At 33.9% G+C, this 15,584-nt stretch overlaps 2 protein-coding genes and 1 long non-coding RNA gene across 7 annotated transcripts; 2 read left to right on the top strand and 1 right to left on the bottom strand.

Moving 5' to 3' along the window:
- The first annotated feature begins 1,761 nt into the window (after nucleotides 1–1,761).
- On the top strand, nucleotides 1,762–6,242 carry LOC127256569 (uncharacterized). 4 transcript variants are annotated; one of them, XR_007839875.1, is made up of 6 exons: nucleotides 1,762–2,232; nucleotides 2,359–3,630; nucleotides 5,153–5,364; nucleotides 5,674–5,733; nucleotides 5,892–6,030; nucleotides 6,119–6,242. It is a non-coding gene; the product is annotated as an uncharacterized LOC127256569 (long non-coding RNA). The 4 variants fall into 4 exon arrangements; XR_007839877.1 differs by having other exon boundaries at nucleotides 1,762–3,630; nucleotides 5,153–5,205; nucleotides 5,300–5,364; XR_007839876.1 differs by having other exon boundaries at nucleotides 1,762–3,630.
- A 5,033-nt stretch (nucleotides 6,243–11,275) lies between these two features.
- LOC127256623 (uncharacterized) lies at nucleotides 11,276–12,331 on the top strand. The gene is made up of 3 exons (XM_051282734.1): nucleotides 11,276–11,345; nucleotides 11,452–11,587; nucleotides 11,734–12,331. Exons 1-3 carry the CDS (start codon nucleotides 11,276–11,278, stop codon nucleotides 12,329–12,331), a joined length of 804 nt encoding a protein of 267 aa, XP_051138691.1.
- A 669-nt stretch (nucleotides 12,332–13,000) lies between these two features.
- LOC127256757 (uncharacterized) lies at nucleotides 13,001–14,497 on the bottom strand. Of its 2 annotated transcripts, XM_051282931.1 has the most exons (4): nucleotides 14,361–14,497; nucleotides 13,726–14,277; nucleotides 13,437–13,623; nucleotides 13,001–13,339 (listed from the first exon to the last, which is right to left on the bottom strand). In XM_051282931.1, exons 2-4 carry the CDS (start codon nucleotides 13,801–13,803, stop codon nucleotides 13,221–13,223), a joined length of 384 nt encoding a protein of 127 aa, XP_051138888.1. In that variant the 5' UTR covers nucleotides 13,804–14,277; nucleotides 14,361–14,497; the 3' UTR covers nucleotides 13,001–13,220. The 2 variants fall into 2 exon arrangements, with proteins under 2 accessions (XP_051138888.1, XP_051138887.1); XM_051282930.1 differs by having other exon boundaries at nucleotides 13,001–13,623.
- Between the last annotated feature and the right edge of the window lie 1,087 nt (nucleotides 14,498–15,584).

The following is a 15,584-nucleotide window of genomic DNA, read 5'->3' as shown; positions in this document are numbered from 1 at the left end:
TAAGTATTAATTTTCTCTTCTATCCAACTTTTAATCCCATCTTTATTATTATTTTCACTTTATTAGAAGTGATGCAAACAATAATGTGATTAAAAATGCGTAAGGAACAATTATAATTTACCTATTTTATATTGTAATGATAATTTATTAAATTGTGCATCCACTTAAAAATACATTTGAATCCGCCACCGATTACTTCCTCTTCTGTATTTTCTCCTCACTAATAAGCTAATCTTAGATAATCAATTTTAACTCATGCAAAAACAACACAGGCTTCAAACTACAATCGTTCACACCAAATTTTTGAAGATGCCACAACCACACACACTACAAAAAGATGATATATTTGTAACGGAATTCCGTCCCTAAAGTTCACGTAGCTAACGTAATTCTATTCTTAATTTTGTTTCTAACGTCATTAGTAACGGAAAAAGTAGATTTAAAGACAAAAAAAAATTTGTTACAAAAATGATTCTTTTCTTGTAGCGACACACCTTCAAATAAATTCCTCAAAACACATAAAAATTTCATGGCCCAAAATCATCACACGCTACAAGAAATTATCAATTTTGTAACGAGGTTTTTTCGTTCCTATATTCACATTTTCCGTTACTAATGATATTATGGACGGAATTAGAGATGAAATTACGTTAGCTACGTGAACTTTAGGAACGGAATTCCGTTACAAATATACTATTATTTTTTGTAGTGACAGTATCAACAACAAAATCCACAAGAATACAAAAAAAAAAGAGGCGAAGACAGACTTGGCCTTACGATCACCAAATCTACACAAGTCCTCACTATTTATTCCAATTAATCAAGGAACAAAGCCTGCCATCTTCAAGCGAAAATCAAAGCCAGGCATCCCAACCAGATCACATCTATGAAAACCGATTCTCCCCCAACCAATTACAAAAGAACCAAAGCCAATTCCACTCAAGCTCCACCGGCCAACAAGGAAAAACATAACTAAAACAACTATCGAATTAAAACAATGCATCAACTTACAACCAATAGATTGGACAAACAATAAAGATAGAATAACAAGCACTGTCATGATACTAGTTACTTATATGATGCAAAATTGCAGATAAAAATCATATAATTTCTCAACCAATAATTGTTCCGATAAAAAAAAAAAAAAGAAAAAAGAAATGGATATAATTGTTAGCTTAAACTAAAGAAAACATAAAGGATCTTGTATGGACAAAGTTGCTGAAAAACACCAAAAAAAAAAAAAACAACATAATTTGAAACTTTGTAATCATTTGCAAACAAAAATTTGCAAATTCACATCAACAATGAAAATCAACGGATAGGATCACCAAATTGCGCCGCCTGCTTCAGCGGCGACAGACGTGGTGCAGCGGCCAGTTGTATTTCTTCGAATATTTTTGAAAATGCAGTTTCAGGTCTACCGTAGAGATCCAAAGCTTTTCCACCTTTCATGACTATATAGCTAATGAATTGAAAATTGAAACCACCCATTTCGAAATTGAAATCATCCACTTCAAATTCGAATTCAAAATCCAAATCGTAATAACCCAAATCCCGATTTTTGAAGAAAATATTATTCCATAGCTTGAAAGCAAGATTTGAAGGTAGAGAGGCAAAATTATTTGAGATTATTTCGTGAGACCTTTGAGAGAGGAGTAGCGGTGTTGGAGCAAAACGGTGAGAGCACATACACCGCTGTGCAAGTTAAAACCCTCAATTTGCTTACGTGTATCCTATGTGTCAATTATAACGGGATATGTATCGATTTTCATTTTCCAAACAAACATAGTGGCTCTTTTTTTTGGTCCTTCGTAATTCTTTCATTTTCCAAACAAACATAGTGGCTCTTTTTTTCGGTCCTTCATAATTCTTTCTCGCAATATTCCTCGCACACAATATTCACACCCAATCGTTGCCAAATCTTTCATCCCAACTGGCGATTCATCCCAATCAAACCGGCGATTGCCGGCGTTCGAAGGAAGTTGGCGACGGAGAACCTGTACCCTATCAATCTCCCAATCTTTGCCAAACCCTTCATCTCAATCAAACCGGCGATTCATCCCAATTGAACCGGCGGTTGCATCTGAAGAAGGTGGGCGACGATTCATCCCAATCGAACGGGTGATTGCATCTGAAGAAGGTGGGCGACAGACAACCTGTATCCAATCGATTCTCAATCTTCGCCAAACCTTTCATCCCAATCAAACCGGCGGTTGCCGGCGACTGAAAGAGGTGGGTAACAGACAACCTATATCCAATCGATCTCTGGTGGGATCTTCTTGTCGATTTCTCTCCTATTCTCTTCTTCTCTTCTATTTGTATTTGAGTACTTCCAAATAATTTCGAAGGTATTCACAGGCAGCTTGATAATAACAACTTTGGTGGCTGTCCAATACCGTGCTCATATGGAAACATATCTAACTTGATGATGTTGTAAGTGAATGTATTATTCTCTTTGAGCAATTTTTCAGTTTTTCAAACGCTTCCTTTTCTTTAAATTTAAAATTTTCTCACAAGTTTGAGAATGAATGTGCAGGAGTTGTATTCTTAGATATATATGCATAATAATTCTTTGTTAACAATCTGCTTTATTTGTATGTATTAGGAGTATGAAGTACTGTATTTTACAAAGTTCGAGTCATGATTGAAGGAATAGTCCACATATTGCTTATATGTAAGTAAGTGGACATTAAAATAGTCTAAGTTATTACTTTCGGCTCAATAGTCCTTTATCGAAGTTGTTTGGTGTGGTTTTTCTTTACCTATACTTATAAGTATAATCTATAACATGCTATATAATATAAAGGAAAAACATTAAAAAAACAAAAGCGCTAAATGTACTAATTTCGAACACTCTACAACAAATACGAAAAGCACTGCAATTAGAATTATAGAGCACAAAGTAAGTATAATCTATAACATGCTATATAATATAAAGGAAAAACATTGAAAAAACAAAAGCGCTAAATATACTAATTTCGAACACTCTACAACAAATACCACTACTAAAAAAATGGCCATTTGTAGCAAAATCGCATCCGTTACAATTTTTTTGTTACAAAAGATATTTTTTGTTCCGGTTATTACCGTAACAAATTGTGTTTTCGATTTGGTCAACCTTTTTCCTTTTGTTGCGGTATTGTTTCGTTACAACTACAAAATAATTTTATTTTAAATTTCAAACTAAATCTAAAATAATATATCATATTTAGAGAACATATATATCATATATAATACATACATAATACTTATACTTATATATTAATCTATACAAATTAAAATAATTATTTATTTAAAAAATAAAATTACTATATACAATTAAAAAATATAAATGAAATAAAATATTCAACTTTACCATTGCATAACCCTAATTGTCGCAGCCTCCCCCCTCATTTTCCTCTGATTTTTTTGATCCTTTTCTTCTATGTTCTTCTCTGCGTTCTTCTTCATCTTGCGTCTTTGTCTTCGTCTTCTTCGTTCTTCTTCTTGCGTCTTCGTCTTCTTCTTCTTCGTCTTCCTACATCACCTTCCTTGGCCGTCCACCGTGCTCCGCCGCACCCTTCATCAACCCATCGATCGCGCTCCGCCGCTGCCCGCTGATGTCCTCAAATGCGAACCCTAATTTTTCCTGTAAGTTTGAATTTGTTTATTTTTGTATTTTTTAACTAGTTAGGCTTTTATTTTTTTAAAATTTTGTTCATAATGTTAGATTTAGGGCTGGTTTCCTCCATTTACAGTGAACTAAAAAGTTATTTATTAGATATTTTTAATAATTTTTTATAAAAATATTTTAATATCTATTTAGTCCAAAAATTAAAAAAATAAGTAAATACGAAACCAAACTTACTAGTGTTTTTTAAAATTAATAGGCACAGCCAGTATGAAATTCTAATTTTTATACGAAACCAGACATACTAGTTATGTTATTATTGTTAGCTCTTTGGAAGTGTGGATTTGTGATGTAGAATGTTATCGTGTATGAATTAGCTATTATTAACTAAAATTTCACCTTTCAAACATTATTTCTTTGTTATTTTCTCTAAACTCTCTCTATGTCTTGTAATGCATGATGCTATGCCTCTGTTCGTCTGGTATATAGGGAGACGTTTCTACTAAGCAAGCAAACACTTCCTCAACTGTTTTCTTATGATGTATCAACAAATTCAATGAAAAAGTGATCTTTATTTCTGTCAATTATGCATTGTTATCTACCAACAGATTTATTCTATAATTATTACTGCATTTCTACGAGGATGCAGACATCAATACTGGATTAATCCTAGCAGAATTTTTCTTGCAGATTTGATTAGTCACGGCAGTATGGCTATAATTGACACTATTTCATGTATGAAAATTATCAAAATTACTAGGAAATATTACTTTCATATAGGTAGTAAAGCAAAAGTGTAATCAAGCTTGTGTTTTGACAATTCAGTTGTGGAGATTGACTTTTCTTCATTTGTTGCAGTAGCTATGTCTGAACTTATCGCTAGCTGAAGTCCAACTTATTATTTGTCAATTGGTTTGTACAATAGAAATTGTTCACTAACTTTATGGATTGCTTGTGTTGATGATTTCATAAGTTTCTTCACATTGAGTGTAATGGGTAATCATTATAATGAACTGTTTTTATATCATGAGCTAGGCCAAGTGAAAAGAGCTATGCATTTATTTTTAATTTATGGGTTTATTGGTTGATTTATGAAAATCCAATCTATTGCATTGATATATTTTGTGATTTTTGAAAATGAATTGTTTGTTTTTGCATTATTTTGTTTGTGGGAATTTGTCTGCCTAAAATTTATGGGGCTTGGTATTTACCTGTATTGTTTGGACATGTTTGTCTTGCACTTGAGCATAATCAATTTATATTGCTCAGAACTAAGTTGAATGCATTGGAGAATAACATTATGTATATGCTCAAGAATCAAGCTGATTAACTACATCAATAGTTAGAGAAATGGCTCCGTATTTTTTAGGCTAAAACCTTGGCTTGACTATATCTATAAATTACTTTCTTTTAATTATCAAAAAATATAATTTATTTGCTTACGGTAAAGTTTGAGATATCTTGAATATTGAAATGCTACTTAATAATCAATTCAATACTTCTCTCATGAGTACATGATATTTAAATCTATGTGCATCACAGGTAGACAGGCTTTAGACATTGTACAGAAGTTGGGAAGATGACCCAGATGTTGAGTTTGTAGTTTTGAAGATTTTCTTTTTACCTCCCAACTCACTTGTATTTTATTTTCTTGTTTTCGCCTAACATATGGTTGGAAAATTTTGAAAGGTAGAGAGACAAGACATTTGTAGCTAGTGGTGATATTGTGTCCATCTATAATATGTTGAAAGAAGGTAGAATTAAAATTTCCTTGTCTATTATTCAGTATTGCGATTTTGTTTTATAGTTGGATTATTCAGCTAATGAATGTGTCTGAGTGGTTTCTCCTATATGCATTATAGTCAAGGGCTCCAGTTCGGTAGGATGCTACCTTTGGTTAACTGTTTTATGCCAACACTTTTGGGTTTGGTAATAAAGAGAGGTCATAACTTCTAAGTGGGAATAATTTTGCTGCATTTTTTTCTATTGTCCTTGTCTCTTCTCTTATTCATTCCATCAATTTTGTAAAAAATAATTATAGGTTATGTTTTCGATTCATGCAGGAAATCTAGAAACTTGCAAGCATTTCTTCTGGATAATATATAGTTTTATATACTTTCTCGGTATGCATTTGACGCCACATGTGACTATCTCTTAACTCATGATTGTTTTGTATATTTATTAATGCTGCAATATCGATCATCCTCTTTAAGATAATGAAATTTTGTGAGTTGCATTTTGTTTTCGATGATATGCACATGTTTTCTTTATATGTACATAGGTTATACCATTAATATAGTAAAGGTTTTTTTCACGGCTGCTACCGTTCCGGAGGCTGTGCTAATTCACGAACGATATCTGAAGTGCAAACACTCTGTGAGTTTGTCCACGTCGAGCCAATCGAATGGATATTCAAGGATGTACGTAACCATTTTTATAACTTTCTATTAGATTATAACTTAACCAACTCGCAAGTAAATTCTTATATTTTTTTCACTATGTTTGCAGCTCGTTCGTCACGTAACTTCCGTGTATGTTCACTTTGACGCTGCATGGGGCGATGTAGCATTTCATGTAATTTTATGATGATAACTTTTGTTTGTGGATTGATACTGACTAAGTTCTTTACGTAGGTTGAACTTGCATATGTTGCTTCCTTTTGTGTGTTTGTTGCTATGCTTTGCCTTTGGATTGTATATGTAACACCCCCAGTTGGCTCATACTAGAAATGCTACCGCCACACTGCATCATGAGGTCGTCACCTCCTACTTCGGGCCCCACAACACAGTGTTAAGGCTAAAATTAGTTATATAAGCATTTTATTATTTCCAAAAAAAACAAGTTTATAAATATTTACAAAAACATACTCCCAAAACGGGAGGTTTTTCTAGTTAGAATTTACATATAATACATCAGATGCAGTTCACTCATTCAGCCCGTCTTTCTATCTCCCGAGACGTCCCCTGTCCCGGAGGTGCCATGCGTACCTGAATCAAATATTTTTCTTAAAAGCAGTCTAGAATTAAATCCATTTTAAGAACTAACATAAAATATGCCATGTCATGCTCGAAAATAGAGTTTAATTTCCGTCATTTGCAAAATAAATGCCATGCCATGCCCATACTGAAATAATGTAACAATAATGTCAAAATCGACAACTCATGCACATATACCCATATACATATGTCAAAGTGAGCAGCCGGAATAACCTCGGCTCCATAATAACAGCTCACTAGACTATCATCAATAAATAGCCGGAAAATCCTCGGCTCAAGGAAGGACCTGGTAAACCCATAATAATATAACGGTCACCCGGTCACTCCCATATACCCACCATACGACTCCCGCAATCAATACATGGATAGTCGAACGTTGTCGCCATTAACCACAAGACACCCCATAGTCTGTGATAGCGAAGATAGGACCCTCCTGTCTAGCCCTACCCCGTGTAACGTAGTAGAATCCGTGCAACCTGGAATCACCCGAAGGAAACCCGGAAACTCTACTCCTCCTCGCACGCCCTAACGGGATCGCGTTTGGAGTTTGGCATCTGATCCTAAACTACCGGTAGACCTCACTAGTAGCTACTCCAATGAGTGGAACAACACCGAACCCGAATGATTAGACCAAATACGTCTCAACTGCAATGGGTCTAATCCCTGAATGACCGTGCGACTAAGTCACCCAGTTGTCCGACTACTATCGTCCACTATCGCCAAAGTGTTACGGTACATCGGGGTCGAATATCCTAACCCCAGATGATGTCCTCGCCTAGCACTACCGCACACGGCGACTAAACGATAGATCCATAAAACATATCCGATAAATCGTGCAATGTGTGCAGCATGTCAATAAGTGAATTTAATGAAAAGGGCTGGTGAGACGGCCCACCTATCCTCCTTTTTATAAATTCACCAACACGATCAAATACGTATATCAAATATCGTAAAACGAAGTTTCACACATGCATATACACACACATATATACATATACAGATGTACTGACCAAATGATTCCACATAATATCATATCAATATCAGAATCAGAATCACATGCAACATAAATACCTAATTTCTTAAAATTAGATTTAATTCCCTACTGCTTACCTCCTACCGATACTTTCTGGATTTTATAACTTCACCCAAATCTCCTCCAACGTACACCTGTCCCATTATTTACTCAAATCAGATGAGCTTTATGCTTATTCTCAGGAGCTACCTGCTTATTCAAAAGCTAATTTCTATAATTAACTCGTCGGGCTCCAAACTTTTATATTTAGTAGAATATGATATTCTAGCTATAAAATCCTTCTACCTCATAATATTTATATTGCCCGATTATTAAATAAAAATACGCAAAGGTATGAACAAACAGGCAGGTGCAATATACTGCCGTTTTTTTTATTCGACTTGGATTGGTACGAAATTCTCAAAATATAATACTAGGACTACGAATAGGCTATTAGCTAAAGAAATTCATCGATTAAATAGCTAAATAGCCAATTTTGAATTTTTGAAGAATTTCTAATTTAATATCTTTAATATCTAAATTTATATTAAAATCCATAATTAAATTCTATGTATAACAAGAAATACAATACCGAAGTCGGAATCAAAATCGGACAGCTAAATCTTTTTCTTCCTTTTTTTTTCTTTCTTTCTCCTTCTTCTTCCTCCCTTCGCGTTTCGTCTTCTGCGTTCCTTCGTTTCGAGGTAAGGTTTATTTGTTTTTATATATATATATGTATAATATATATACACATATATATTATATTATTATTATTATATTATATTATATTATTATTAACATTAACATCTTTATCATCTTTATTTATTTATTATATTATATTATTAAATTATATATTATATTTTATATTTATCCTCATTGATATTATCCGTTTAACAGTCTTTTTAATCATAATCAATATATAAAATAGGAATAAAATTTATTCCACAATATTAATTTCTTGATTCCAAAATATTATAAAAATATTTATTTGCTATAATAATATTATTTTATACACTCCAAAATCGGGGTATTACAGTATATGTTAGCTGTATTGCGAACTAGTTATGTTCCTAGACAGTGCGTACTTGGTGCTACTAATGGTTGTATTACGAACTAGTTATTTTTTTCGGTTCCGATACAATTTTTTTTTTTTTATACTAAAAAAATAAAGATACTCTTTTTGTTGCGAAATTGTGTTCGTTACAAATACCGGTACAAAAAATTATGAATGTCATTTAAAATATTTTTTTGACAATCAGTTTATTGTAACAAAAGTTATACCGTAACAAAAGCCATTACAAATTCATGAACATTTATTGTAACGACTCTTTTATTACGGGAAACATCCACTACAAATAAATCAAAAAACATTGTTAGCGTTACAAAAACCGTTACAAAAAGATTTCTCACGCGCGTTGACTGTCCACTTTTTGTTACGGAAAATGTCGGTACATAGACTTTTTGTAACTCGAGTATATGCACCGGCCAAAATCCGGTACAAAATCGTTACAAATAGTTTTTATAACAAAAAATGGCCATTTGTAACGGTTTTAAAGCCGCTACAAATAGCCATTTTTTTGGTCGTGTATTAAGCAATATACGATATTAATATGCAAATGACTATGCTAATATGTACAAAGTACATTTATTGGAAGGTAGATTGCATTTTTGTGAAAGGGAGTTATCAAACCTTTTGTATTCGTGAAAGGAAGAGCATCGTCTTGTGAGAGGTAGATTTGCATATTTATAGAAGGGAGTTATTAAACATGTTTGTATTTGTTTTTTCTTGTCTCAACAACATAAGCTCTGCATATCTAATTAGTCATTCCTCTTATGGTATAAGCTATTCATAACCTTTTTAAAACTTTATGACTCTTAACCAGTGGCATACTACATCCTTTTATTTATCTTATTGTTATATCTTTTTTTTTTCATTTAATAATTTTGTCTTTGTGGATTTCAGAGTTTTAAGTTCAACCAACTTACTGGAATAATTCCAAATGGTATTATCTAAAAATATTACCACAATGTAAGTTCCTATATTGCTTTGGACCTATAAAATGAAATATAATTTTCTTTTTTAAAAGTATACATTTGCTTAAATTATTGTGTCATTGTACATGCAATGATTTGTCAGTAAACAATATGGCTAGAACTATTCCCACCAACTTTTTTAAGCCTCCCAGTTTTACGAAAACTGTGAGCTATCGTTCATTCATTTGCTCCATTTTAATTACTTACCTAATGCAGTGAACTAAAGAGACACAATCCAATCAATTCTCTTGTAAGTAGCAAATAATTCATAAAATAGCTCCATTCCATCAAGTATATGGCAAGATAGGATATTAAATTCAATTGAGTCACTTATTGTGTAATTTCCAAATAAATTATAATCATCAGTAAGTTTGTGTAATAATACATATGAATTGAATCGTGTTGCTTGTACCTTTGTGAACTTTGTAGGGATTTTGGGTACACTTATAACTTTACAGGTTTATTAATTTATACGTACATTAATTTGAAGCAAACTCTATGTATTTGTTACCTCAATCATTTTTATTTATTTTTGTAAAATATTTTACTAGGAACAATAAAATTCTCCTTGAGTTCTTTGAAGTTCACTTTACTAGTTCAAGAACTATTATGTGAAAATTTCTTAATGAGAGTTGCTATACAAACAATAATCTCATATTATCTTTTTTTAGTGTTTTTTTTTAATTAGTGGTCGATGATATAGTAGCGAATTCACTCATGTAATTCCTTCGGTTAAAAATACTAGGTTCTATATGTGTTATCTTGTTTTACCTTTTGAACTTATAATTTCCCATAAGGCTTGCTTTATTGGCATTGTTGCCTACTTCATATGGAGGCAGAGGTGATTGTGTAATTTATATTGATGTTGAATCCAAAGTTAGTTCAAGAAGGTACCAATCTAATAAATAGTTATTATAAACCAACACAATGCCTAAGCTTACTTATTATAGTTTTTGTTGTATCAGCTATGCACGTAATATTTTTAAAAGATAGGCTTTGTGTATAGGCATAGCTCACTTGCTCATATTCAATTATGTGTTATATTTTCCTTATTTTCTACAATTAACGGGAAAATAAATATAATATTTGTTTCTTTTTTATTTTGACAGGTTTGCATTTCTTGTTGATGCACAATTTACTGCAAGACAATAACATACCTATACAAAATTCTCTTGTCTTTACTACATGGAGTTGCACGGCTGCAAGCATAAGGAGACATCATTTATTTGTAGCTTTTAATATATATATATATATATATCTCTTTGTAAAACGATTTCAAGATTGAGTAAATTACCAATTCTTGCAAGTTGCAAGTGTGAGAGTGTGTATTGATTTTTCTTACATAAAGTAGGTCTTAGTTTGCAGAACCATGTCAAATCGTATGCAGATTTTTTCTTTTGATCCTCCTATTACTACAATTTGTATTAATTGCAAGTCTTGTACATTTATTTTCTTTATATCAATCACTTTAAATCCAATCATATTAACTAACGCCCATTGTATTAAAGATTGGTTGTTGGATTTTATATTATAAAACCGTATTGCTATATCTTAAGGCTTACAATTTATTTCTGCAATTGAACATGTGAATTTACCTTAATTTTTTTTCATTCACTACAACATATGGATAGTGATGATGATGGTGATCAACATGTCGACGAAGAATTATACTTTCAATTGATGGTTCAAGAGAGTGATTACAGGAGACGACGGAGGATGCTTCTACTACTACAACTTGAATGTGATCAACTCGAAATATTACAACACTCGTTGCCTTTTATTTCTGACATTGGAGCTAGAGGTGCACCTCGGTGACGGAATTACATCTACCGTGATCGTGAAGAAAGACATGAAGAGTTTTGGAACGATTATCTCTCTGAGACTCCTCGATTTCCTGAATCATTTTTTCGGCAGAGATTTCACATGCGTCGTGAGGTATTCACCAGAATTTTACATGATGTTTGCAATCTTAATCAATATTTCACACAACGGCCTGATTGTACTAATCGAATGGGCCTTTCACCACTGCAAAAAGTGATGGCTTCCGTGTGTGTTCTAGTTTATGGATGTTATTTTGATAGCGTCGACGAAGTCATAAAGATTGGGGGCACAACATCTCGGAGGGCAACGTTGGAGTTATGTAATTCAATCATTGACCTTTATAAAGAGCAATATTTACGTGATCCAACTACTGAGGATCTTGCGCGTCTCTTATCCGAAAACAAATTGCGTGGGTTTCTCGGGATGATTGACTCGTTAGACTGTATGCATTGGCGATGGGATGCATGTCCCATTGCTTGGCGCGGCCAGTACAATGGACGTTATGGGTACCCAACGTTAATATTGGAGGCTGCTACATCTCAGGATCTATGGATATGGCATGCATTTTTCGGGATGCTAGGCACAAATAATAATGTAACCGTTTTGGATCATTCGCTGTTATTCAACAAATACATGGACGGCACGGCACCACCAGTTGAGTACGAGGTAAACGGGACATTGTATAATTTGCCATATTATCTGACGGACGGAATATATCCTAAGCATGCCTTCTTTATGCAAGCAGTCAGAAATCCAATTACTGCTAAGGAAAAAGCGTTTATAATTTCGCAAGAGGCTTGTCGGAAAGATATCGAGAGGGCATTTGGAGTACTCAAACAAAAATGGCGAATTTTGTAGATTCCGGCGAGACTTAAAAAAACAAGCGATCTTCTCCGAGTGATGACCATGTGTGTTATACTGCACAATATGATCGTGGCGGATGAACGTGGCCAAAACCTCCCGAAATGGAGACCAACAAATGAATAAGATCAAACTGTAACCCAACACGAGCAATCAGTCGATGAAGTTCACCTACTCTATCATATAAGGCTGGGAAGAATTCGTAATACAATTACAAATCAGAGGCTACAAGAAGATCTCATAAATCATCAATGGATGCTTTCGGGAGGTGAGAACATTTCTTAAAAGCTCTCTGATTTATGCCGTTATGATGCATTATAAAAATTATTTGTGAAAGATTAAGTTATTGTGAGGATTTATAGTTGAATTGTGGCCACTTAGTTTAGTAGGTTATCTCGTTTAAGGACATTTTATCTTGTTTTCCTACATAGTATCAAATTTAATCAACTTGATGGTCCCTGCAATCTATATTATTCATAAATATATTAGAAAACATATAGATATTGAATAAGCAGATATGGATAGTTACTAATGTTCCCTAGGAACAAATGGGTATTTTGTTTTATAGTTATTATATTCACATATAGATATGGATAAATAGATCTTTGTAGCATTAAACCGGAGCAACAAACTCGAAAATATTCACATATTTTGTTTCTTCCATGATTACAAAACCAAAAATAAGACAATATCTGCCCAAATATAACCGAAGCTCCAACCTGTCTCAGACCACTACAACACACAATATATGTGCAAAACAAAAATATGCATGTTGTCGATGTACCTTCGACTATAAGTAATCCCACACACCAACAAAAAAATAAAAATATTTAAGATGTATGCTTTAAGCCTGCAAGAATGACCAAACAGGCTGTTGCCACTGCAATTAGAAGCTAATGTTTTCCAAGTCTGCATCTCGGCTACATTTTCTACCTTTATTCGGTGAAGCACTTGATTCACCGACGTCCACAGGTGGGGAATTTGGTATCTTGATGCTTGCAATTGCTGCTTTGATTTATGGACATTGCTAATATTTTATATCCAAATAGTTTTGTCATTGCAATTACAACAACATGAAACCATAAAAAGAAAGCAAACGTACCATTGTGAACATCGGTGTAGTATTCCAACTGTTCTTTTTGTACCAAATACTCTTTTCTAGAAACTTCAGTTAAGAGTTCTTCTGGGCCCATATCTGCAAGCTTGCGGAATGCACGTATAATCTCCTCACCAATGTTCGCCATCTCCTTAGTTAGTAGACTTTTTTCTCTAGCCATATCAAGGTTATGCTACGATGTACATAGAAAAACATAAGTAGAAAATGTTAATGCATTGGAGAGTAGAATAGTTACTAAAATTATGGACATAACGTAAAGCCCAGTTAAAATAACCTTCTTATTTACTCTTTCGGACATGCGTTCATAGTGCTCGTCCATCTTTTTCTCTTTTCTTAGTTTATCCTCCTCCATTCTAGATCATCTGTCATTCTACGACGAATCAAGTGCCATAAAACTTGCAGTTATCGTTCGAGTAACCGAGGCTTGAGATTCTTCATATTGTCTGATTTTACGTTTCCGTTGGTTGGTTACTTTGGTACCGGCCTTTGCTTTCTTAACACCCATTGGACGCTCGAGATCTATTGCAGCAGGCCCACTTAGTTCATTGTAACCAGCTTGTCCACCCGAGGCATCTACATCTATGTGTGTAGCCCCAATGGAGGTGTCAATTAGGGTCACTAGTGTCTGCACGTCAAACGATCCTTGTACCGAAAATGGTTCCCCATTTACAGCATTCTTGCAATTACCTAACCGCTCTCCTGGTTGGCGTTTCTTCCCATTACCAAACTCCAACCACTTAGGTTGATCTTTTAGGATCTTCCAACAAGCTTTGTGTTTGAACTTTGCATCGTGTTTTTCCTCAAAAGTGGCATGACATAAGTGTTCCTGGCCATTAGAGAGTGACACTCTTAGAAAAAACATGTATTTTAGAAATACCAATACTCGAAAAAAGAATTAAACGAACTTACAAAATTAGCTGAACTCCAGCCACTTCGATAATGTCGATCTGCTTGAACTCTTATTGCGGTCCACTTACTGCATTTTGATTTAAGTTTTGTCCACCAATTCTCACATGCACCCGCAGTTCTTTTATTTTCATTTATTCTAATCCCATGATTATCTTCCATAAGCATAGCAAAGTTATCACGCACACGATCCCAAAACTTTGTTTTTTTTTTTTTACCTACCCCTACCCGTGAATCCGTTGTGACATTACACCATGCTGTACATAGCTCTAGATCCTCCTCAGTATTCCAATTCTTATTTGCACGTTGGCTACTTTCATTTGGCCTTACTTTAGAGTTGCTGCGAGAAGGAGCTTCAGATTGAAACAATCGCCGATGTGGATTGCAAGGCGGTGTGTTGGCCTGTGAACATTGGGTATCCTGGTAAGGAGCCTGAGGTGGTGCTCCGGATGGTACAAAATTCCATGTATTTGGAAAAAACGTTGGTTCACTGTACTGGGGATAGAACTGCACTTGTGAATTAAAAAGGTCGACTGAAACCAATATTAAAGTGGCTCGGGAAAGACATTTGTTAAGTAGACAAAATTTGGGCTAGTTTCAGTGCAAGGATTTGAGTTTTGAGGAACTATTTGGAGCCTAATATTTGTTTCAGACAACACCACTGGTTCATGCACTTCATCCACTCTGTTTTCTTCTGCTGGATCCGCCATTATTGGATTATCTGAAATTTGGGATGAGTACTTGTTTATGAATAATATTATAGTGAAAACGGGATTAAAAAATTAATTATATTTATTCATGAACGTAACAATATAAAATGAGGATAAGAATATATCTCCTATGCACTTCGATCATTGTGTTGAGCCACCGACAACACACATAATAGTTGCACAATTGTAACATGAAAATACAACAAATACAACACCCACAAACATTACTATTTCATATTGGGATTGGTAATTGTTGGAATTATGCAGTATAATATACATATATATTGATGTGCGGATGCAGCTCATAGATGAAATCAACAAACCCCACGCAAGCCAAGCATCCTTTTGTGTCTTCTATTATACTTTTAACTATCTTTTTCTACTTCAGAAATTGATATCGTTGAAATTAATGCTTTTGTTTTTTTGTTTTTTTTTTAGTTTTTGTTGTTTTACAGCAAACATGATAGAAAGGGAGAGAGAGTCTATAATCTACACGTAAGATAAATCTCTATATATA

This window comes from Andrographis paniculata, unplaced genomic scaffold (genome assembly GCF_009805555.1).
Source record: "Andrographis paniculata isolate CXL003 unplaced genomic scaffold, ASM980555v1 Contig56END, whole genome shotgun sequence".
In the NCBI taxonomy this organism is placed as follows: Eukaryota; Viridiplantae; Streptophyta; class Magnoliopsida; order Lamiales; family Acanthaceae; genus Andrographis; species Andrographis paniculata.
Note: the sequence above shows the minus strand (reverse complement) of the source record. Positions and strands in the feature narration are given on the sequence as shown.